The 24767-nt window shown below is 40.6% G+C and overlaps 1 protein-coding gene across 9 annotated transcripts in view; it reads left to right on the top strand.

The window, feature by feature from the left end:
* Positions 1 to 24767, top strand: part of GRIA4 (glutamate ionotropic receptor AMPA type subunit 4) — a 242053-nt gene that overhangs the window by 151685 nt on the left and 65601 nt on the right. For all 9 annotated transcript variants that reach the window (XM_074860159.1, XM_074860158.1, XM_074860165.1 and 6 more), the window contains exons 5-9: positions 10137 to 10190; positions 12165 to 12323; positions 14116 to 14283; positions 15909 to 16013; positions 24527 to 24637. In XM_074860159.1, the coding sequence (XP_074716260.1) occupies positions 10137 to 10190; positions 12165 to 12323; positions 14116 to 14283; positions 15909 to 16013; positions 24527 to 24637 (597 nt within the window). The remainder of the gene's footprint in view (positions 1 to 10136; positions 10191 to 12164; positions 12324 to 14115; positions 14284 to 15908; positions 16014 to 24526; positions 24638 to 24767) is intronic.

Here is a 24767-nt window from a genome sequence, read left to right as displayed (position 1 = left end):
TAGATTTCTTCTGTTATTTCTTTGTTTGCTAACTTGCAAGCAAGAGTGAAGTGTAATAAAGCAATGAAATTGTGGTCAGTTTTGAAGAATAACACAGAAAATCATTTTGAAGATTTCAGTGAAAACATATGTTACTTGTTCAACCATTGTATTTGTTCTTTTTACTTTTTCAGACACTAATAACACTTACTACTAGAGAAGCAGACTGTCATTTGCTCAGCCATAGCTGATCTCACAGCTATTACTTATAGTTTGTTCAGTGCTCAGAAATGTGTTCAGGTATACAATGAAGTCAATGCTCCAAATAGATTTTACAATTAAGCTGAGAAGTGTAATATAAGAATCATTTAGATTGTGGTGGATAGTTTTGTAACTGTAAATACTTTAGCCCTTTTCTTTTGGCCTTTCATTGTTTTCTCTTTTTGCTGTTAATCTATATTGAAAGGATATTTAAAATTATGTAAGGAAGCTTTCAAGAGCACGAAATGCTGAAGTCAAAAGTTAACAGTTCTGGTCCCCCATTTCTTTTTCTGACATAATTCTCATTGTCAGCACATACTAAACACTGAAGTGCCAGTAAGGTACCAGAAAAATGCCTGGAGTTTTAGAGCTCTGAGATTTGTTTCTTAGGCAGATTTTGGACCTAATTTTGAAGTTCAGACTGTGAAGTACTGACATGAGCAGCTCTATTGTACAAACAGAATAACAGAATAATTGAGGTTGGAAGTGACCTCTGAAGGTCATCTGAACAGCTCAAGGGGGCAAGCTTAGTTCAGGTTACTCATCCAGTCAAATTCTGAACACTCCCAAGGATGGAGATCCCACAACCCCTTTATGCCCTGTTTCAGTACTTGACTACGTCATGTTAAAAAAAAAAATTCTTCATATCTATCTGGAATTTATTCTGGTACAACCTGTGTCCTTTGCCTTTTGTCCTGTTGTTGTGCACCTCCAGGAAGACTCAGGTACCCTCTTCCTTACACCTTCTTCTCCAGACTGAACAGTCCCAGCTCTTTCAGCTTCTCCTCATATGACAGATGCTTCAAGCCCTCAATCACATTCATAGCCATTCTCTGGACCTGCTCCAGTATGCCCATGACTCTTGTACTGGGGAGCCCATCACAGGACACAGCACTCCAGATGTGCTTCACCAGATCTGAGCAGAGGGGAAGGATCACATCTCTCCACCTGCTAGCAATGCAGCCCAAGAGGTTGTTGGCTTTCTTTGCCATGAGAGTACATGACTGGCTCATGGTAAACTTGTGTACCAGAACCCCCAGGAGCTTTCCTGCAAAACTTGGTCCTGTCCAGTATGTACTCAGCCTGTCCTGCTGTGTTTGTAGAGGCAGGCCACAAAATAAGACACAGATCTACACAGATGAGCTCATTTGTTTCTCATTACTCTGTTTGCATACCTATAGGCAGCTCTTGAGATAAAAATACGTTATGAGTGGGTGAACTGTGTATTGATTCTTCCAAAGCCATGATATGCTTGCATCAGAAACAGCTACAAGGAGTACCAGAGTGATCAGATCAACCTCTGTGCTACTTTAAGTCACCACATCTAAGAAAATCCTTCACTAAGCCAAGCAAAATGCTTCTCCAGTATTTTGGTTCCTCATTCTCTGCTATTAAATACTCTGCTACTTCTTCCTAATTTCGGTTAGTCCTTTTGGGCAGATTTTTACTAGGAATTGAGTTTAACTGTGTCTCCATACTGACTTTCATGCAAAGATCAGCAAAGCAAGCTGAAAAACACAAGCTAACTGTAATTGCATTTGCCTAGGACCTTTGCTTCTTTCTGAAAGAGCATATTGCTACTCTTAATTTCTGTTTCTCAGGGTTTTTCATAAGCAATAACATTTGAAGTGTTTGTTTCTGTATTTGTACACACAGATACATACATAAACACATGTACATGGATGTACACAGGACTTTATTCAGTAAAAAAATGTTTCTCCTTTCTGCAAGAATGGCAATGGATTTCCTTTCTTTTTCCAACTGTAGCCGCTCCATCCTCTTCCATCTGTCCCCATCCGACAAAGTTCAAACCTCAGCACTCTGTGTTACATATCTTCCAAGGTGTCCGCTGTGAGCAGCATTTTCTTCTGAATTTTGCAGAGTGAATCAGTTTTGCTGTCAGAGATCATCACTTGCTCCTTGTCTACCAGACAGGCTGATTCCAGTCTTTTTTTCTTTCTCCCTGCCCTCCCTTGCCTGTAAGAACTAAACAGGATGTTTCCCAGTAGACAAGCGCCACTTTTCTCATTTCTGTCAGTGCTCTGTATCAGCAAGATCAAGCCTCGCTGCTCATCCGGGGCTGTATTTGCCTTTAAACACAGAGGTGAAAACTGCTATGCAGCATCTGGCACATATGTAATGCTTCAGTGTACACAGCTGAATTAATATAATAATAAAAATAATGTACATTGTACTTTGTAATATCAAAAATTAAACATGGATGTAAAGTTGTCATGTACCAAAGTATCATTAATCTTATCTTGTAAAAATTACAAGCCAAAAAGCTTTAATTAATAATCACTAATAATATTTATTAACAACCATGATAGGGAAGTAGTTGCACAGTGTCTTAGATGCTGTTCATAGCTGTCTTAATTAATTCAGTTTCTCAATGTGTTGTTTGACATCACTGATCTTCAGCTTCCCCAGCTTTAAAGAACCTTGAGATATGTATCTGAAAAGTACCATCTATGTGTGAGCACTGAAAACCAAATGTCTCTGATGGCTAAAATGGAGCAGGCTGTTAGAGCAAGATTGATTATTATTATTACCATCAAAATGAAAGTAAATAAATGTGTGAGTGGAGAAGAATACAGAAGCTGACATATTCCACTCCTTCTTGGACTGCTCTTAGTGTTTTGCCACAGGAGTGCTAAACCTGAAGTGTAATGTTTGACTGCTGAATTACTCTAAATTGTTCAAGTTGTAAATTTTGCCATTTTTAAAAATGTGTTTTTTCTTATCTTAATTTCCAGTGTGTCTACTAACTGAAGCTATCAACTGTCATTTTTACAAATGACATTTAAATCACTGGCATAATTAATTTAAGATAATAATAAATTAAAACATAATGCTTTAATAAAATACAACATAATACTTACAGGAAGGCAGAAATCAACCAGACACATGAATTAAACAGAGTAGTAGCTCAATCATTCATACACCCACAATTTCTTCTGCTTTCCTGTTTTTCATGAATGCAGCAGTGCACTGGCACAAAGGATCACTGGCACAACACAGATAAGTGTTTATCAAGAGATCGCGTTGCTTTTACACGTAGTTTAGTTGTGTAATGAAGATTTCTTTATCCCTTGAGTCAGAAATGGCGTGGACTTGCCTTGTCTCTCACTGTCTCCAGTTTTCCTCTATATCTTTTTGATTTGCTTGAACAAAATGCAGGTTTAGTTCTTCTCACACAGAACCACAGCAGCAAATCATTAGCCAAAGAATTTGGTATGTGCATGGCACACAGTAATTTAGGCCAGTAGCAACATTCTTAGACTTACACTACTTCAGGGACATAGTAGCAGCTCTCTGTGTATCTCTTCTTAGTCCCAGGGGGGTTGGGAGATTCATAAAGTGCCTTTTCCTCATCATTCCTTTCTCTCCATGCTTTTTTCCCCTAGAGATCTATGGAGTTGCTTCTAACCAACACTGTAATGTCAATGCAAACTGATAGCTCTTCTCCTTGAGGGAGCCAGCTGCCAGCACCGCCACCAGTGTCTTCCTCACCCCACAGGGACAGGAGGAGCTGTCTGCATAGGCTCATCTTCTGTGAAGCAGCTGGGATTTTGCACAAAATAATAGTCCCACACTGCACAGTAATAAAAACACTTTTTGTCACTGCACCACACAACTGATGAGATTTGGACCTGAGAAATAGGTTATTTCAGTTACTGAAAGAACAAATAGGCAGTAGAAGACAGGATGAATACAAATGGCTCAGGGAATTCGTAAAGTGACCTTCTTCTTACACCCTTCCTCTCCTTCCTTGCCTACTTTTTCCCTACAAGTCTGCATATCCCATTTAGCTCTGAGTGAGCCTTTCAGAAGAGTAGGCTTTGAATACAAATGACTTTAGCAGCAGAAGAAAGCAACCAGCCATGCTCAGGGCACTTGGTTAATGGCCTTTGAGCCATCTCTCCAGGGTTTTCTTCCCCAGCAGCTGCCGGCGCTGCGCAGGGCTCTGCTCTGCCAGCTGGTCGTGGGCACGGAGGCTGTGTGGGAAGCATCCTTCCCCTCTGCTCGGCCGTGTGTGGGGCAGGTGTGTGCACCTCTGTGCCAACTCAGAACCTGCCTTAACAGGGAGAGAAACGCTGATTTGTAAGGATCCACTTCTGCTTTCTTTGTTGCCTTCTTTAACATCCTCTCTGGTGACTGTAGGAGGCTGTTAACAGTCCACCCTTTCCCCAACAACAGTGCCCTTTCACAAGCACTAGCTGTTAAAATTAAGCTTGTTTCTCAATTTCTTTTTTATGGTTTTGTAAAAGATTTATCCTTGCTTCAGATATTGCATAAAATCCCATTTCAGTTGTGGTTTATATCATCACCATTTCTGCCACACTGTTTCAGGTCAGGTCTCAATCTTCCATCTTTAACAAGTCTCCACACTTTTTATATTGTGTTAGACAGACTTCATTTTATTGCAGGTGTTCTTTTTCTTAAGGCAGTGGATTGTGACACAATAGCAGAGAGGAAAACCTTTGTTAAAGTCCCATTGGTAATGCACCACTATCACCCTTTGAAGAGATTTAACTGAAAATAAGTCCTTTTCACTCCAGCTGTACTGACCTCCATCTTCTGGAAATCATAACGAGGAGCATTTCATGCTATAGAAGTTAAGCATTCTTTTAAAATGAGTTATATGCAATATCCATTTCATAGTAGTAGAGAACAGAGGATGACTTGGGGCTTGATTCTCTGCTCAGATTCTGATGTAAGTCCAGAAATGTTTTTATCAGAGTCAGTGAACTTGCCACTCCTTAGGAAAGGAAAAAAAAAAAAAAATCAAAGCAGACACTGGTAGCTCTTCTTTTTGATAGTGGAATAGTTTCTGAATTTCCTAGGTGAGGCTATTGTTCAGCTAAATGGAAAGAACAGTATTGTATGATAAAATCAGAAAGTTCAGAGTTGTGTCTAAAGCCTACGTTGGATTCAGATCTCACTGGCCCTGCTTCTACCACACTTCAAAGTCAGTGGTATAATTCTAGTTACTTTTGATTATCACTGGAATCACTAAGATCAGAATAAGTCATTTTCTTAATTGCTGTATGGTAGATCAGCAACTAAAAATTATCACAATGTACTGTTCTTTTCAGCTTCTTATATATAAATGATTTAATAATGTGAATAGACCCTAAGGCTGATTTTTTTTTCATAGTTCACCTTTCTGCAGACATTCAGATACACAATGATATTTAGAAAGAAAAAAGTTGCATTCTATTCTGAAACAAAGGCCTTAATATTTAATTTTCTTTGATTCTATCCTGTTTCAATTACTGAAATAAAGAATTCACTAATAGTGTGACTACTGGATAATATATGGAATGCCTCTTGTCTTTTCTGTTAATGGTAATTTGAGAAGCAGTTTGTCTTTTCTTATTCATTCTTCTTCAGAACAGTGTTGATTATTTAATAATTTCTTCAGTTTTACAAATAAGAGTATGAAAGAGTTCTACTTCTAGGTGCTAGCCATGTTGGTCATGGAAATAAAACATACAAATCAATATACAAAAACCAGTGCAGCATCCTTCTTGACCCTGCTCTCATCCTTCCCCAAACAAGTCACAAATCAGTTCACCCTTCCCAACACTTTCTTCCCAGAATCTCCCTGAGCAAGCTGAGGTCACCTTAAACTCGTACTGTAACAAAAGCCAGGTGCAATATCTGTGTGGTGTTTAAGGAGAAGTCGGAGTGGGAGTGCAGAGCAAAAATAAATGCTTAAAAGGTGTAAATAAAGAAGTAGTATATGAGGGGGAGGAATGGATCTGATCCCACTCACTCAGGTTGCCAGGACTAGGACAGTTTTTAATCAAAGCATCCTGAAACCATGAAAAGGACAGTTACACATACCGAGGGTCCTTCCTGGTTTACCATATCAGCAGTTTCGTGGTGTATCACTGCTTTGAGTGACTGGCAAAGCTCATCTTTGATGCCTAGCCCCATCTCAGGTTTTGCAACTGGCCAGGATGAGAGCCAAGCTAGACTTCCTGCTCCCTGGGCAATGCCACCGTGGGTGTCTGTGGCATCATTGTCCTCACTTGAGGGCCTTTCTTTTGAAATGAAGGCAGTTCTCACTGCTCAGCCTTGTGCTATACATGGATCTGCACCCTGCCCTGTGGATGCTTAGGGCCTGTCTAAGAGAGCAGGTCCCACAGGCACATGGAGCATCTTGGTATCAGGAGCATGCTCTTTTGAAGTGAATCTCTTAATTGTGGCCATTTACTGTGCTGCGTTTCACATCAAAGGTGGACTCAAAATAGATGATTTGGTTTTCTTTTGGATGATGCCAAACAAGAAGATGTGCCCAGAAGCACCCCTGAAGTGCACTGTCACTAGTGTGAGTTCAGTCTAGTGACCAGGTTAGAGGTAGTCCAGAGTAAAGCCCTGAAATGTGCATGCTATGGATGCCAGCTCCTGAGCACGAGTGCTTTTGCTGGACGGATCCTGTCCTACAGACTTCACTACTTCCTAATGTAGATGTTACTGGATGCAACTCTGCCCTCTCCCCGGCCTGTGACTGAGCTTGGCCCTTCAGTCTGAATTTAGGGGTGCATGAGGAAGTACCTGGGTGTTTAAGGGGCCCCCAGACTTCATGAACTTCTGCAGCAAAGGCTTTCTGGAACACTCTCTCATCAGTCAAAGTCTCATTTATTTTTCCCCTTTCAGAATAGATTTTCTGGTTCTTTTACCTCCCCTCTGCATGCTGCCATAGAAGAAAAATATTAGTCCCTCACTCACCAGCACTCATCTGTTTAGTTTGTGGTTCAGGGAAATATCTACTATTACGTGTATGGAATGGTTGAGGTCTCATCTGTTAAAGCTCTAGTGGCTGCTAACCAGTTAAAGAATAGAGAAGAAAAGTGTGAGAGTTTGTATTCCAGACCGAGTAGCTGTCAGAAACTCCTTCTCTTGTTATGAAAGACTTAAGTTCATTGCCTCAATTTATCTCAGTGCAGAAGTACAGTATAGAGAAAGGTGGTCCTTCAGGTAGTGAGAATTCATATCCTATTTTATAGATTATAATCTGCAGCTTTGAGTATCCAGGAGAGGAAAGTGACTGTATGTATATTTTGGATATTTAAAAGTATGAGAAGCTCAGAGAAAACTGTTTAACTAAACAGGCACTTTTTTCCTAAATCATAAGCGATTCCTGGTTTGCAAACTATGTGTGATCCATAGCTGTGAACATTTACAAATTCAAAATCAGAATTGTATCCGATCTTGGTTGGAAATACAAGCCATATAGCATCATTTGTCTTTGTCTGCAGGATCAACATTCTTAGGGTGAAATTCATCTCAGTTAACATTAGGGATATAAAATGTAGGTGTCTACATCAGAGCTAATCATCATCAACTCTTTTGCTAGTCAGTGCAGAAAAACATGCACTTTCAGGGCACAAGCTGTCTAATTAATTTTAGACATGTGCTTTAGGATAAGATGAATCATTTCCTCAAAGTGCCTGCTCTTTCTTAAAGGAAGACAACTAAATGATACATAAATGCGTGCCTTTATCACTCACCCTAACAGACAAGTTAGAAGAGAATACACTGAAAAATTAATTATTTTTTTCAAAAATATTCTGTATTGTTCAAATTAAATCCAGGAATTCTGCAGTCATTTCTAGGCTCATTTGCTAGGGACAAGCACAGAAATAAATCTTGTTAATCATTTGCAGTATTTACTCATTTTGACTGTGACAACTATGAGCCTGCATCTGACATACCTCAATGGTTACAGGTTGATCACGTGCTTGTTTTATTTGACTGATTCGTTGCAATGATCATTACAATTTGTTCTACAAAACCAAACCAGGGAACAGATCACTAAGGGTGTTAGTTGCCACAGCTGTGTTAACTTCCAAGAGCTCGAAGGGAGTTGCAGTGATTTGCCCAAGCGGAGGATCTGGTGCACAGTTACTGTGTCACATACGTCTTAAATCATGTCAGTCTACTTAGATTCAAACTGTGATGCTATAGTTATTTAAAAGTGTGAGGTTTTAATCTATATCAGTTTCCCTATGATGGGAAAGCAAACACATTTTCATTACCGTATACTGCTGAAGGAGTACAGATGTAGAAGCACTATTGGTGTCAGGGATCACATCCCCGTTGAAGCAGTTGAACTCTCTCCTTGGGCCAGCAGGGATTTGCCTCTGTATTCAGGGCAAAAAAATGGCTTGACAGCACCCTCCTTGTGTTGGCAATAGGGAAAAATGTGATTTCTCCCTCTTGCTCTCTGCCGCCCGCCAGTAAAATGGTAGCAATGGTACTGATCTTAATGGAACTCTGATTGGGTCCAAAATAAGCAATTAATTTGTATGAAGGGCAAAAGTCTGGTCATGGCTGGGGGTGGGGGGTGGGGGGGGGAGGGGAGGAGGGGATGTTTTTTGTGTTTTTTTAGCTTATGTTTTGCTTTCTAAATACTATCAATTAGCTACAGACTATAAATACGAAATAGATGTTGGGAAGCAAGAAGAACAAAAAAATAACAGACAAATTGCTTATTTACTTTATTACTTTAAAATAATGAAATTGAAATAGTTCTGACAAGATGTTTATGCCACATCCCTTTGATTTTCCCTTCCACTTTGCTGTAGAAGCAAATTGAGTTACTGAAACAATAGAGCTGGGAAACAAGCATTTCCAAGTCTGAATCCAGATTTAGATCCTGAATCCTTGGGTGTCTTTGGCCAAATTATTTAGTCCTTCAGCAACTTGTCTCTCATCTCTAAAACGTGATACTAGTTATTTTTTACTGCACTGGGAAAAGAGGCTGCAAGTCTTAGTGAACGTTTGTTCTGTCTTTTGAACATGAGGTGTGATCCATAAAGTCAAGAAGTTGCCAATTCTTCAGGACAGGGCCTAGAGCTAAGATTTCAAAGAAGGAAAGAAGACCGATCTATAAGTTTCTCATTACTTATTGAGTAACCTGCACCACATGAAGAACTTTTGGCTGTATCTTTTTTATTCATTTGGAAGGAAGATAAAATGCTTTGTGTTTTTAAACTATCAAAATTTGTGTTTTTAAACTATCAAAAATAAGAGTTAAAAGGACTCTTTAGTAGTATTAAATGCAAGCTGCATGTTACAGATATTATTGTTAGTTTCTGTAGTAGAAACATCTTCAGTCTGCAATGAAACTATTAGCACCTTTTTCTACTGACAAAATATTGTCTCCTTTTTTTTGATTTTCAGCACATTAAATAAGAGGCATTCCATCATAGAAATGGCAGTAATATCAATACAAGGTGCAGGTTGACATAGTTTTTGTCTAAACCCTGGTGTTGATCTTGCCATATCAGGACTGTAGCGGCTGCACATCACAGTTGTTCCCTTCTTGCATCACTTGTTATATTATGGTTAAATGCTCAAGGGCAGCCTCACGGTCTGTTCTTGCTCTGTCCTCACTCATGCCCATTCCCAAAGTCTTTAGCATATTACTAAGAGCTGAATAGCACTCTAGTACTTCACTACCTCAAGGGCAAACAACTTTGATCCCAAGAGATGAAAACGGAGTTTGATTCATAAATTTCGCACTTACTTAAAATGAAAAGGTACATCATCGGGCAGACTTTCTAGCTTATGTGTGACCTCCTCCTGAATTTGTATCCCATAGATAATTGCTCTATTTGACAAAATTATATACTACAGTAACATTTTCAATCATACAGAAGACACTCAGATTACCAGTTCATTACTTAACTCACTTTCATTTTACTTTTTTCCCATGATTAAGCACCCGGAAAGTTATAGCTACCTTACCGGAGAAAGACTCTCAACGTTATATTACTGATGTTATGTATTTCAGAATTTATATCTATCTGGCTGTGAAAACACCTTTCTAGAGAAAATATGACTTTTTTTTTTTCTTTTTTCTTATTTCTTTCCCACAGATTGTGAGTGTGGGAAAGCATGTTAAAGGATACCATTATATTGTTGCTAACCTGGTAAGATACTTTTCTAGAATTATACCCCTGCTCGGTAAGTGAAACACTCAGTTTTACTTCAAAGTTATAGCACTTCACACAACATTTGCCATTTGTCACTAATATGTGGTTGTGCATAATACATTATTTATGGTGCGTTAAAGAACTTGGTTTTGTTGTTACAGCCATCTAGACAAGAAGGGCACAGTGTTACCCTTTTAAATTTTGTCAAAATCAATGTAGCAGAAAGGACTGCTGAGTGGCTGAATTAGAATTTACGGAACTACCCTATGATTTTTGACTCATCTTTTTAGTATTAGTAACATAACAATTCTTGAGGTAACTGTTCTACATTCTCTAGGGAACATTCATTTTGCTGAAAAGTCAGCTATTTCCAATCAAATTACTAGTTCAGTATTTCCACTCTAAACTGCACATTCACACATATAATGTTCAGAAGACAGCAAAGAAAGCGTAAATGCAATATTTTATTATTAAAATAACCTATTCTTTAAGCTGAAATACTTGCCTGGTGAAGCACGGTGAATGTAGGACAGAGTCTAATGTATGCTTTAAATTGTTTTCTTTTTAGCCTCCCTCAAGGAATTTTAGTTGACATGAAATATTTCAGTGTGCTTTCCTGTACTTGTACCTTAACTTAAGATCACATCAGTGTATTTTTAAGACCTCAGGCATTTTAAATGAGACATGTCTATTCTCTTAGGTCTTACAAATTAGATTTTCAGCATTGCAAATTTATAGTTTCCCAAGTAACTTTTCCCATGCAAAATAGTTGATGTAAACAAGGAACTGGATGTTGCAGTGAACTGCTAGTGTGATATACAGTGGAAACAGGCACATCTACTTATCTGCTTCAGCAGGGGCACACATTGCTATCTACTGGCTGTTCAATAATGTGGGTAGTATGACTTCCTGATGTGTCACCTTTTATATTTACTGTCAGTATCCTTTAGGACATGAATCAAATCTCTGTCCTTAACCCTTTCCCTGGGGTATTGAGACAGTACCCCACATTTTTTTGGTCCTAAATCTTTCTTTTTTAAGTTAAGTGTGATAATACACTTCTGTTTGCACTGATAAATGCCAATCAGAGGAATTTAAGAAAATAAAAATAAGATACGTCTGAGCTAGCATTAAACATAGCAGCTAGAAAAGTATCAGAAAGATTCATGCATGCTTCTTAGCTTGCTTTAGCAGTTTGCATTATGCAGTTTCTGGAAGTTCAGCTATGTCTCTAAAGGCAAATTTTACAAAATAATTTGTCTTTATATGTGCTGAACAGATTATCCTGAGAAACTGGTAAGTCAGGAAGTATATCTACTTTATTTTTTCTTTCAGTGTTGGGAGTCACTCTAGGCTTTAAATATGTAGCAGGTCTGAGAGCTATCACCATATTTCACAAAAGTGTAATTCTGATCTTATATTTTCCTTGCACTGACAGTGAGATCCTTATGCACTGTCTCTGCCTTCTAATGTCTGTTATATTATGTCATGATATCAGACACCTTCAGCCTAAACAATGAATCCTGCCATAAATGTATTTACACAAGTGTTGTTCATTTTGCAAACTTGCAAAGAAACAGGGATATATCAGTTAAAGCACTAGTACAGTGCTCATTCAAATCTGCCAACTTCGATTGAAATTGAATTAAGACTTTAATATTCTTCAGTACTTTTCGGTTTTTTCGCCAAAGGCATTTCTTCAAAAACTGTCTGCCACTCCCAGAAATGTGTTGCTTAGCTGTCAAGACCACCCTAGCAATAATGTGGGAAATTTGTTTCTTGGTTTTGTTTCATTCTGTGTTACACAAATGGAAATTATGAACAAAGGTTCAACATTATTCTCTGCTTTTAAGTCTTGGCTTCTAATGGAAACCTGCTGCTGTACATACTTTATTCTGCCTTTCTGACCTAGAACAGATTAGACCCACAGTGACGTATCAGGACAGACAAAATCTTAAATTGATTTTCTAGGGATTCAAAGATATTTCTCTGGAGAGATTTATGCATGGAGGAGCCAATGTGACTGGATTTCAGCTAGTAGATTTCAGTACCCCGATGGTAACTAAGCTGATGCAGCGCTGGAAGAAGCTGGACCAGAGAGAATACCCAGGATCCGAGACCCCACCAAAGGTACTGGCTGATCTGAAGCACTACCAAAGATATCACTCAAGTATTCTAATTTCTGATTAACATTGTTGAATACATTAATGAAGACCTTAATATTTAAGCAGAGGAGTAAGCTGTTTATCTTACTATCACTGGCAACTAATTATGCCTATCCTTATGATTGTGTGATAGAAACACAAACTGCAACACATTTCACTGATGAACTTCAATGTCCTTTGTCACTTATTCTCCAACTTCACCCCTTTACTGACAGGAATTAAAGGTCAAATGCTTAACTGACAACTTAATTTCAATCAATTTTACATGAAGTAGTCTAATTATCTAGATTCACTTAGAGTGCAGAGCTTTCCTGACAGCTGAATCCTTCTGTATATGAGATATAGCCAGAGTTGTAAATTAAATTTTCATTTGGAGTTTCCTCCGGAAATTCTATCCACCTGAAAACCTGGTGTAGTAATCACTTTCAGGCCCAATCTTACAGTGAAATTGCACCCCAGTGTTCCTCTATCCTAATCCCTCACAGATGGATAACAAAATATTTTTCTCACCTATAATTTTCTTGGCAGGCAAATCACAGCATAGCTATAAATGTGACTTCATCAAAATAGTTCTGTTATTATACATACTAATGCATATCAGACCTAGTTGAGACTGGGCTCCTTTGTGCTGGGCACTGTGCAAAGATAAGCAATCAGCCCCTTGACTGGGAGAATGGTAGGTTGGCGAAGTCTAGAGAAAGTGTCAACATGGATACTACAAAGCATAGCTACATAATTCAGTGAAAAATCAAGAAATTTATGTTCTGGAGGAAAAGAAATACAAGGCTGTTGTGGGCTATGGAGCGCAGATATCCCCAGGTACTGGTGACGGTAACAGTTTAGCCTGTAGGACTCCTTGCCACATGAACAGGATTGTGCTGCCTCCTTCTGAGAGGTCAGCGTGATTAATCTGAATCACCCGTAACTCACCTATGGACAACCAAAATTTGAGATTATAAAGGTAAACCATGTCCCAAAGATCTTATAATATGCAAGACAAAGAAGAGGAAGGAAATTAGACTTGAGTAAGTGGATTTAAGTTTTGGAAGTTACGGGGCATATCAGTAGCAGCCCTGGGCATGTGATCAACTTCTCCTGGGGCGGTATATTCATCAAAGGACCATACTGAGAAAATGCGCCTTTGTTTATGTGGCTCCAGGCTAACATCTGTTGAAGACTTTCTCCACACATTTCATTTGGCATGTTCTCAACCTAAAGCAGTTACTGTAGTTAGTGTGGAAACACAGACCATTCAGTACCCTATGTCATTCAGAGAGCCAACATACATTTTCCAATAGGAAAAACGTACCCTTGATCATTCTTAACAATTCCAGTAGCCTGGATGTCTGCTCAATAGCCATGCATTTTTTCAGTTATACTTTCTCAGTGAGTTACTGTTCTCTTTTTTTTTTGAGTAAGTTGCATGGGTGGGATTATTCCCTAACGTATAAGACAACTAGAAGAAAAAAAATTAAGACCTCAATATCTCCAGTTTAATTTGTTTCTTTTAATAATTCTTCAGAGCAAGATTTCTGTACCCTTAAGAAATACAGTTTTACAGCTGGAGTTACTAAAACGTACTCTTCTCAGTCCTCCATTTGTTCCTTAGACAAAATTGCTTTTGATTTTGAGGAGAATTTTTTCTAAATGGAGGTGTAGGAACTGCTGCCTAATGAATCACACTAGGAATATCTGAGACGGCTGATTTTTGTAAAGACGTGCCAACTCTAAAGCGGTGTGTTTGTCCATCTTTTTAGTATACATCTGCATTAACATATGATGGAGTACTTGTGATGGCTGAAACTTTCCGTAATCTTAGAAGACAGAAAATTGATATTTCAAGGAGAGGAAATGCCGGTGATTGTCTTGCTAACCCTGCAGCCCCATGGGGCCAAGGAATTGATATGGAGAGGACATTAAAACAGGTAAGGATAGGCTTTATTCTAGTGACCTTTGTGAATATGAGATACTAATTGTACTCTATATGATTTGGAAGCTATCATACACAACCGTAGTAATGGGAGAGGAGAAATTTATTTTTCAGTTGCCATTTGGAAACAGCTGGGGCTGTTCTGGTTGTTCTGGTTTATAACTTGGAACGAAGGCAGATGGGAACTGCTACTATGTGAAACTACTATTAGTTCTATTAAGATAGTTGGGACTTCCTCCACTAAACGGATGATATCTGTTGCTTTTGCATATAATCTGGGTATACAGGTATTGTCATTTAAGGAAAAAGGTGCAGCTACCTAATGCAACCTTTCAAATATGTTTCTGTCATCTTGAATATGAGTAGATTTCTCCCAGGGAAATCACATAGGTAGTATTTTTTGCTTTAAAAAGAAATAACCCAGAGCTATTGTTCTCTGATGTCAGGAGTTTGAATTCCTGATTAATATGGATGCCTAGAAAGTTCCAGATCTCTGTCAAGATGATTTAGCCTTTCCTTTGAATAGGACAGTAAGAAAATAGAAATCCTGCAGTAGAATTTAAATCATTGCAAATGAACAGGCTCCACTCAGGAGAAACTGCTGAGGAGAAGTGACTGCTGACAGAGCTGGCAGCTCTGTGCCTGGAAGCCAAGGTTTCAGTCCTGGAGAAAAATCGCCAGAGATAGAAATGGACAGAAGGCAGGAGTAAGTGGTTAAATCCACATCCTGACTCTTAGGGATAGAAATAAAGCATTTTGTGTGCTTCACATACTCTGTGCAGATGCACAGATCTCTAACAATTGTGAGAAGCATGAAGTCAGGCTTCTGTGTTAGGGTGGACAGTGTGAGCCTTCACATCTGGCCGAAGAGGTTTGCATAGCTGGATACAATACAATCAAAGACAGCAGCAGTACGTCCATGGCTTCTGTGGGATGAGGACCACAGTCTGCATATACTTCAGTGAGGCAGTAAAGTGCTGAAACTAAAAAAAAAGACTTCTGGTTTCAGCTAAGACACAGGTGGTGGAAAACTGCCACAGCCAATCTTACAGCTTTACATCTGTCCTCTGAGGCTTTGAAAACACTCTCTTCAGGCCCTATGCATGTCACCCATCTTCTGTGGTAGTAAATTGCTTTGTTGGGGCCAAGATTATTGTCAAGTTTACCTTGATGAGCAATATATACTAAACTTACACATTTAATCTACCAGAGTGTAAGCTAAAAAGATACATGAGCTCAGGTTGAACATCCTTTAGGTTTATTTCATGTGATCCAAAATACTCTGCAGCAGTGATGAGAGTGATAAAAAATGTACTTCTCTTTAGCACCTGCAGCTGGAAAGTCTTGAGCTGCACAGCATGAAAAAAGAGAAGGTCCATTATGTGTCTTTGCTAGGCCTTAGATACTGGCATACCTAAGCGTATTTTGAGCATGGTTTGACAGGAAAAAGGAATACAAAGGAAAAGTAGCCAATTTTTTGCTTTATAATGCCTGTCTATCCTAGTGTAGTGTTGTTATAGTAATTTAAGGACATAACCCTGATAACTTTCACTGCTCTGTGACATTTGGAATAAAGAATAGAAGACTGGATCCTCATGACACTTATTCTTCCATTTGTAGGTTCGAATACAAGGATTGACAGGAAATGTTCAGTTTGATCACTATGGTCGCAGAGTCAACTACACCATGGATGTCTTTGAGCTGAAGAACACAGGCCCTCGGAAGGTATGTGCTGACAATGTTTACTCTCCTGATATCACATAAATGAGTTATGTATGATGAAATGATTATGTAAACTTAAATTAAACTGGTCTCTGTGTAGTTTAAAAAAGATAATATCTTGAATACACGGATATTTCTGGTGGAAGCAGATTTGAATTGCATTTTCTACTAGATACTATTATTCAGTGCAACAAATTGGGAAACACAAAAACAAGTGTGCATCTTGGAGAGGTGAGATGTCAGTGAGTCAAGCATACTAATGAAAACCAGCTGGATGGCATGTTGCTAGGCTGCTGGGTGATGGAAAATGGTCAGAACTCTGAATAGTTGATATTTCTTGTATCTTATCCAAAGATTTCTATCTTGCAAATTACTGGCATTTTTAGGCAGGGTCATTTGTACATTCTGTGTAAACATGAATCATAAGCTGTAAATAACATAGGGTTTTTAAGGAGAAAAGGAGAGCGGGGAGGAGGAAGGGAGAATGCCATGCATGCTTGTATTTTCTGAAATTAATTGCAGTATCTAACGCTGTGTGCTTGATTGGTTGCTTGTAAGCAACTTAGGCAAATGCACATCAATATATGTCTAAGCAGATCCTCCATGTCTGAATGCATATAGCTTATCTCTCAGCTCAATCACTTTGAGAAGATAGCCTGGGTACTTTGTTAACCCTTTCTCTTCTGTGCTGAAATTTGCCCATTTTTCATAGTATAAACCAAATAAAGACCAGAAAACGTACTCAGGCTCAAGGATTTTATGTCCTTTGGAGGCACTGTGGCCCATTTTGTTTGTGAGGTCATCAGAACAAGAAAAAAGTGAGAAGCTGATGGTGAGTAGGAGAATCATGGCTGCTTGAGTAGGGCCAAGGCAATCAGAATTGAATTAAATAGTCCTCTGCTGTCAGGCCAGAGGTGACAAGCCCAGTAAATAGTACTCCAGGTGAACCATGTGTCCCCCAAGACAGTTACATGCCAGAGTGATGAGGAGGCAGTGTTAAACTACAGACCCAGAGCAGAATTACACACTGGGATGAACAAATTGTCAGTATATCACAGCATAGAGCTGTAGACCAAAGCAAAGTATGTGCCTGTGTATGAGGCGTATTGGTGCAGTTGCCGTTTGAAAGTATGACAGATGGCTGAAGAATAAATTGGGAAAGGTGAGTCTGTCTTCCTTCTCTCTTGGGAAGTCCAGTGTCTCCTGCCAGGCAATGTGTCTGACCTTGCTGCCACTCCTGCTCCCTTCCCGGCTCCCTGCTGCACTGTTGGCCATCAGGAGGATGTACGGGTGGCTGGGGTGCATCAAAGGCAAGTGGTGAAATATGACCTTTCCATCCCCAATTCTCAATTGTACGGGAGGGAAGGCAAGGTGGAAAAGATGTGGTTAATTAGGTCACAACTTCAGTAACTCGTTAGGGAATTTGCTTTGCAGCAAACTGTCAGAAGTGGCCTGTTGTTCCTGTTTCAACATTTGTCACCTGTTTTGGGAGAGGTGTCTGGATGACACCACTGCAGGGATGTCCCTGCCCTCTCTTGCCTGCAGTTTAAGGGGAGGGTGGCTGCAAATAGAGGAGCTATGTCTGTGCTGTCCTGGAGTCCCAAAGTGCTTTTCTTACCTTGTCAGGCATGTTTGTGCCACTTTTAAGCCATTACCTGTCTTTGATATAACAAGCCATAACAGCTTTGACATATCTGGCTACTCACAAGAATTTATTTCTCATGTATTACACAGTATTTTATATGTGATCATTGGACCAATTCTGTGCTCCAGCCTGACAAATCCTATATAATACGTGAGAAATGGCTATACTTAATTGAACTAAGAGGCCTTCGCTTTTAATATCTTCTTTTCATGTCCTACATAACATGACTTATGAGTCACCCAGCAATATCTTTTCAGGACTAGCCTTTCCAGTCAGAGTAATGTATGCCTCTAATCTTTAGAAAAGTGATTTTTGTTGCCCACACCTATAAGGATGTGAACAGAGCATTGCAAAATGGCACAGCTAGTCAGAGGCAGACTTCCATATAGTTTAGTAAAATGGGAAGCAACAGCCAGTGCTCATATTGGTTTCATTTATGCAGCCTTTCTTACACGGTTCTTGTTTGCAGAACAGTAACAAAACGGGATGGTGAGGGGAAAGGGTATGAGGAGAAGGATCACAGAGATGTAGTGGGTTGGCTTCTGTGACTGGAGTGTTGCTGTGGAGGGATACAGGATCTTTAGGAAGGACAGGCAGAGAAAATGAGAGGGGGAGTTGCCCTTTATGTAAGAGAGCAGCTGGAGTGCATGGAGCTCTGCCTGGGACTGGATAAGGAGCCAGCTGAGAGTTTATGGGTTAGGTTTAAAGACAGGACAGGTCAAGGTGACGTTACAGTGGGTGTCTGTTCTAGGCCAACTGACCAGGAAGAACAAGTGGATGAGGCCCTCTACTGGCAGGTAGGAGCAGCCTCATATTCACCAGTCCTGGTTGTCACAGGGGACTTTAAGCAACCCAATATCTGCTGGTGGGACAACACATCAGGACATAAGCAATCCAGGAGGTTCCTGGAGTCCATTGACAACAACTTATTCCTCCAAGGGATAGAGATGACAATGAGGAAGGGTAGTCTGATAGACCTCTTACTTACCAATAAGGAGGGGCTTATTGGGGATGTGAAGGTCAAAGGCAGCCTTGACTGCAGTGAGCATGAGATGGTGGCATTCAGGAGCCTAAGAGCAGAGAGGAGGGTGAAAAGCAAACTCACACTTGAGGAGAGCAGACTTTGGCCTCCTCAAAGATCTGCTTGGAAGATAAGGGGTAGGGAGGCCTAAGAGAGATGCTTAATTTTCAAGGATCACCTCCTCCAAGCTCAAGAGAGTTCCATCCTAACAAATAAGAAGTCAGGGAAAAATGTCAGGAGACCTGCATGGATGAACAAAGAGCTCCTAGCCAAACTCAAGCACAAAAAGGAAGCATATAGAGGGTCGAAGCAAGGATGAGTAACCTGAGACGAATACAGAAACATTGAGCATCCAGGGACAAAGTTAGGAAAATTAAAGCTCAAATGGAATTGAATCTGACCAGGGACATCGAAGACAACAAGAAGGGCTTTTATATGTACACAGGTGGCCAGAGGATGACTAGGCAAAATGTGGGCCCTTTGCGCAATGAGACAGGAAACCTGAGTATACAGAACATGGAAGAGGCTGAGGTACTGAATGCCGCCTTTGCCTCAGTCTTCACTAGCAAGACCAGCCTTCAGAAATCCCAGGTCCCAGAGGCAAGGGAGAAAGTCTGGTGTATGAAAGATGTACCCTTGGTGGAAGAGGATCAGGTCAGGGAATACTTAAGCAAACTGGACATACGTAAGTCCATGGCCCTTTGGGATGCACCAAGCCCATGAGATGCACCCACAAGTGCTGAGAGAGCTCACAGATGTCATTGCGAGGACACTCTCAATAATCTTTGATTGATCATGGTGGCTGGGAGAAGTGCCCGAAGACTGTAGGAAAGTAAATGTCACTTCTCTCTTCACAAAGGGCAAGAAGGGGAAACCAGGGAACTATACCTCGATCCCTGGAAAGGTGATGGAGCAGCTATTCTTGGAAACCATTTCCAGGCACATTAAGGACAAGAAAATCATCATGAGTAGCCAGCATGACTGACTTCTCCAAGGGGAAGTCATGCTTGATCAACTTGATAAACTTCTAGAATGAAGTGACTGGCCTAGTAGTATAGGGGAGAGAAGTGGATATTGTCTACCAGGACTTCACTAAGGCATTTGACACTTTGTCCTGTAAGATTCTTCTAGAAAAGCTATTGGTGTATGGGCTGGAAAAGCAAACAGATTGAAACCTGGCTGAAGGGCCAGGCCCAGGGGGTGCTGATCAGTGGTCTGAAGTCTAACTGGAGGCCAGTAAATAGTGGTGTACCCCAGGGGTCAAAACTGGGTCCAGTCCCATTCAGCATGTTCATTAATGATCTGGATCTGGGGCAGAGTGTGCCACCAGGAAGTTTGCTGATGACACCAAACTGGGAGGAGGGGCTGATATGCCAGGGGGTTGTGCTGACAGGCTGGAGAAATGGGCCAACAGGAACCTCATGCAGTGCAGCAAGGAGAGGTGCAAATTCCTGCCTCTGGGAAGGAACAGTCCCAGGATCCTATATATGCTGAGGGCCACCTAGCTGGAAGACAGCTTGGTAGAAAAGACACTGGGGGTCCTGGTGGACACCAGGTAGAACATGATCCAGTAATGTGCCCTTGCAACAAAGAAGGGTAATGGTATCCTGGGCTGCATTAGATGGAGTATTGGCAGCAAGTTGAGGGAGGTGATCCTTAGAGAGAGGTGATCCTTACCCTCTACTCAGCACTGGTGAGGCCACACCTGGAGTACTGTGTCCAGTTATGGGCTCCTCAGTACAAGAGAGACATGGACATGCTGGAGAGAATCCAGGGAAGGGCAACAAATATGATTAAGAGTCTGGAGCACCTCTTCTATGAGAAAAGGCTGAGAGAGCTGGGACTGTTCAGCCTGGAGAAGAGAAGGCTCAGGGGGATCTTATCAATGTCTATAAATACCTGAAGGGAGGATGAAAGAAGGTTGAGCCAGGTTCTTTTCGTTGGTGCCCAGGAACAGGAGCAGAGGCAGTGAGCACGAAGTGACACACAGGAGGTTCCCTCTGAAGATCAGGAGACACTTTTCTACTTTGAGGGTGACCAAGCGCTGGCACAGATTGCTTGAGAGGTGGTGGAATCTCCATCCTTGGAGATATTCAGAAGCCACGTGGACACGGCCCTGGGCACCTGACTCTAGGTTGAGCAGGGGGGTTGGGCCAAATGACCTCCAGAGGTTCCTTCCCGCCTCAATCATGGTGTGATTCTATTATTCACTATTCAACATGTCACCAGGATTTAAAAAAAAAAAAAAAAAAAAAAAGAGGCGAAAAAAGTAAATAAAGCATATACGTATACATGTACATGCATAAGACAGTCTAAGATTTGGCTCCTAAATTCTAACTTGGGCAGCTAACGTGAAAATTATCAAAAATTTTGCGTATTCAGTTGCCCTTACTGACTTGTGGGCTTCAGCAGGAGTACTTCAGCGGTTGCTACAGGGCACACACGCCTTCAGAAACGACACTATTCATTCAAAAGCCAAACTGTTGTGACAAACTTACTTTGAGGCAGATATTTTTGCAATGTTGTTTCCTAAGAGACAAATTCGGCCTTTGTATAAGTGGATGCAACTGCTACAAGTCCAATTGCAATCCAAAAAGAATCAGATGTAATTTAATAGCTGAATTCAATTCTATCCTTTGAGGAGTGTTTTTCCATTGGGGATTTGAGGCATTTATATGAAAGCATATTGTTATTTAGTGCTCTCACAGTGACTGTGAACTTATATACTTATACAAGTGTCATGATGTATCTTATATATTTATTCAGTAATCTAGTTCCAGACTTACTTTAGCACAGGTTTGAGATGCACACACACAAGCTCACACCCATGCACACAAGCTGAAATCCCTTTAAAAAATGCCTGCCATTCCTCAAAACCTCCCTCACCTCTGTCTGCGTTTTCATATGGTATTTACTTTTATAACGCAGTACATCATTCATCTTCTGGTTTCCTTCTGAACTTTCCAGCAGTGAGGAATTGCACAATGAAAAATAATTATTCACTATTATAATGAGCTTCCTAAATTGCCACGTTTTGGTGTACATGTTCTAACTTTAGCTGATCACAGTTTTTGACAAGAATTTGACATTTTCAGTTATCAATTGTATCTGTGACTCTATGGTTGTCTGGATGAAAAAGAATATTTGCTAGCAGAAAACCTCCCTCTCCAATGTATCAGCAATTCTGAAGCTTCCTGTTAACTGCAGACACCTAAATCAAGACTCCAGTGCTATAATAGCAATTACGAAGAGAAAAGGAAAAGTTCAACTAAATGCACCAGAAGTTGTGCATAGGAAGAGAAAAAAAAATCATTCATATTCAATCATGCTCACTCATCTAATTATTTCATGTATTTGTAATTCTCTATGTTGAGTGTGTCTGCACACTACTCTAGGGACTGCTAAAATGAATTGCCTCTCCATAATTTTTTTTCAAAAAGGAAATTAATGAAATAGTAAATGTAAAAATCAAGAGGAAGGTTGGCTGTTGTAAGAATATACAGGATTCTTTAATGCATATGAGACCAGGAACCAGAAGCACAACCCTGCACTTCTAGACTCACATCACATTACTGCATTGATCTGAACATGATGTTTGTCTGTGTCATGGAGGCTGAATCCTATATGATGGTGAACTGTAGTTTGGGTTCTACAATAATGTTAGAAATAATATTGGCCGCATAACTGATCTGATCATTTAGCTGTTTTTCATCATACTGAAGTCTTTTCATCCAAGGCACAGACTGTCCTTTGGCACTGGCAGTTACACTGAAGCTCTGTCTGGAGTCTGCTTTCCACTAAAATTCCCTTTCCTCTTCTGGTAAGACAGACAGGGCATTCCTCTCTCCCAGCTCTTGGTCTCATGAACTCCTAATTAATCAAGGAAGGAGGAAAGGGGGAGTAGCTGCTGACTGATCTCCAGGTGTTTCTAAAAAGTGAGCTGTGCCAGCTTGAATTGCATCTCTTTGATAGGAACTTTTTAAAATCACTGCTGCAGTCTGCACCTTCCCTGGGAAAAAAAGATCAGTCTCTTAATTCATTAGGTTCTCAGCAACCTGGAGAGCCCCTTTAGGTGGGATTATAGTACTGTTCTACTGAGATGTTTGTGGTCATGTTGTCTGTTTGACATAGAGCTGAGTACTGTCAGCACTGGGTCAGAGGAACAGGCACTGAGCCACCTTGTCATAGGGTCCGCAGACAACCGTGATCTAACTGCAGAAAAGAGAATGACACAAAGGGGAAAAGGGAGGGTGTTTGCTAGTGAGCCTGAGGTTAGATGTGAGAGAGCAGTTTCACCTAAGGTACCTGTGTCTGGCATGCTGAAACGATTGGTGAGAAGGTGGAATTGGAGATCTCTAAGTAGGAATGAGACAAGGGAGCACTGTCATGAACCGCTTGCAATTTCATAGACATCTGTCTTGTACTGGGGACATCATGCACACAGCATCCCCCGGAAGACCTTTCCTACCTAATGTCGCCCAGGGCAACATTAAATGATTGGGAGGAATTCTGCATCCAGAAGTGCCACTTGCTAATACAGATGCTAAACACAGTATCACCACATGAAGTGAGATGAGTGTACTGTAAGATTCTGACCGGCAGGATTTACAAAAGCAGTGAAGTATTTTAGGTCTCGTACCTACTTTTGGCTACCCAAAAACATAGTACATAGCCTGTGGGGAATTTTTTGGGGTATGTGGGGATTTTTAAGTGTTCATTGAGCAGCTCCCAAAAACATCAATAAAAGTTTGAGGGGGGATCTCCTTTTCTCAGGCTGCCTTCATCCCATCTGGTTTTACAGCAAGCACTGCACCCCTGGGCCCTCACAGGAAAGGATGTTGACTCATGTCTTGTGCCCAGCAGCACCACTGCCAATGCACAGGGCACAGCTGCAGGCTGTACTGAATACCAGAGGTGTGCCCTGCAAAGAGTGATGTCTGTATGTAAAGGAAGGCTTCAGATTGCAGGCATACCATTTTTAACTTTTTTTTTTCTCCATGGGAATGCAAGAACAAGTGATGATCCAGACCTGGCTCTAGAGTAAGTTCATCCATCACCAGTAATGAACAAAGACAGCTGTTTCACCTTAAAGCTGCTCTGGGAAGGGTTGTGGTAGCCTAAATGCAGCCAGGGAGAGGAAAACCTGATTTGTTCCACCTCCCTGTAGGCACTTGCCAGAGATACTTGCAGAGTCAAGTCATTCTCACCATTCTTTAGAGTCAGTGAGGAAAGCAAGCAGTTTTCTAAGGAGGGGTGCTTATTCTGCATGAGCTGAGTCTGGTGGTGCTTGTCTGTCCAGTGAGTGGAGCTTTAATAACAGGGCTTCTAATATAGGTTAGTGTCAGCAGTTAAGTGGAATGAGCCTGGTGTAAGTCCCTGGGTTGGGGTCTCCTAGGAGGCCCACAATGCATCAGGGAATTGAGATCAGCCATTGAATTGCCAGGCTGTCATCCAGGTATCTTTCACTGATCCATCTAAGACCAGAAGATCTGGAGGAGTAGTGAATGAAAATTTTCTTGTGGAGAGCAAAAATTCTTACATCTCGTTTATGCCCGAGGAAGGATTCAGGCCATTGAAAATGGCATTTAACTTGTGCCTCTGGTCAAAGTAAGTAGCTCAGATCATTCAGGAACAGCTGAGTGGCAGCTCTCACTCCATGCAGCAGTGGTGCAAGATGATATACCCAAAGTGTTAAGATACATACCACGGCACCTGTCTATGAGCATGACAGCACTTCCTTTGGTACAAAATTATCTTTGGATCGCTCTGTTGTTCTTATAATCATTTATATTTGTAATTATACAGAATGTAGACTTTTCTACTGTAAATTATATACATTCTGTTTTGCAGGTTGGGTACTGGAATGACATGGATAAATTAGTTTTGATTCAGCACGAACCTACACTTGGAAACGACACTTCAGCCATTGAGAATAGAACAGTAGTTGTCACTACAATTTTGGTAAGGTGTTTCTTTTTTTAATGCTTACACTGGTGTGTGACACCATCTCATTTCTAGTTATGGTCTAATTTAGTCTGCCAGTTCCTAGGTTAGTGGGAGGGTGAGAGCCATATATCTTAATTATCGTGAC

This window comes from Strix uralensis, chromosome 2, assembly GCF_047716275.1.
Source record: "Strix uralensis isolate ZFMK-TIS-50842 chromosome 2, bStrUra1, whole genome shotgun sequence".
NCBI lineage: Eukaryota > Metazoa > Chordata > Aves > Strigiformes > Strigidae > Strix > Strix uralensis.
This window is presented reverse-complemented; position numbering and strand designations above follow the sequence as displayed.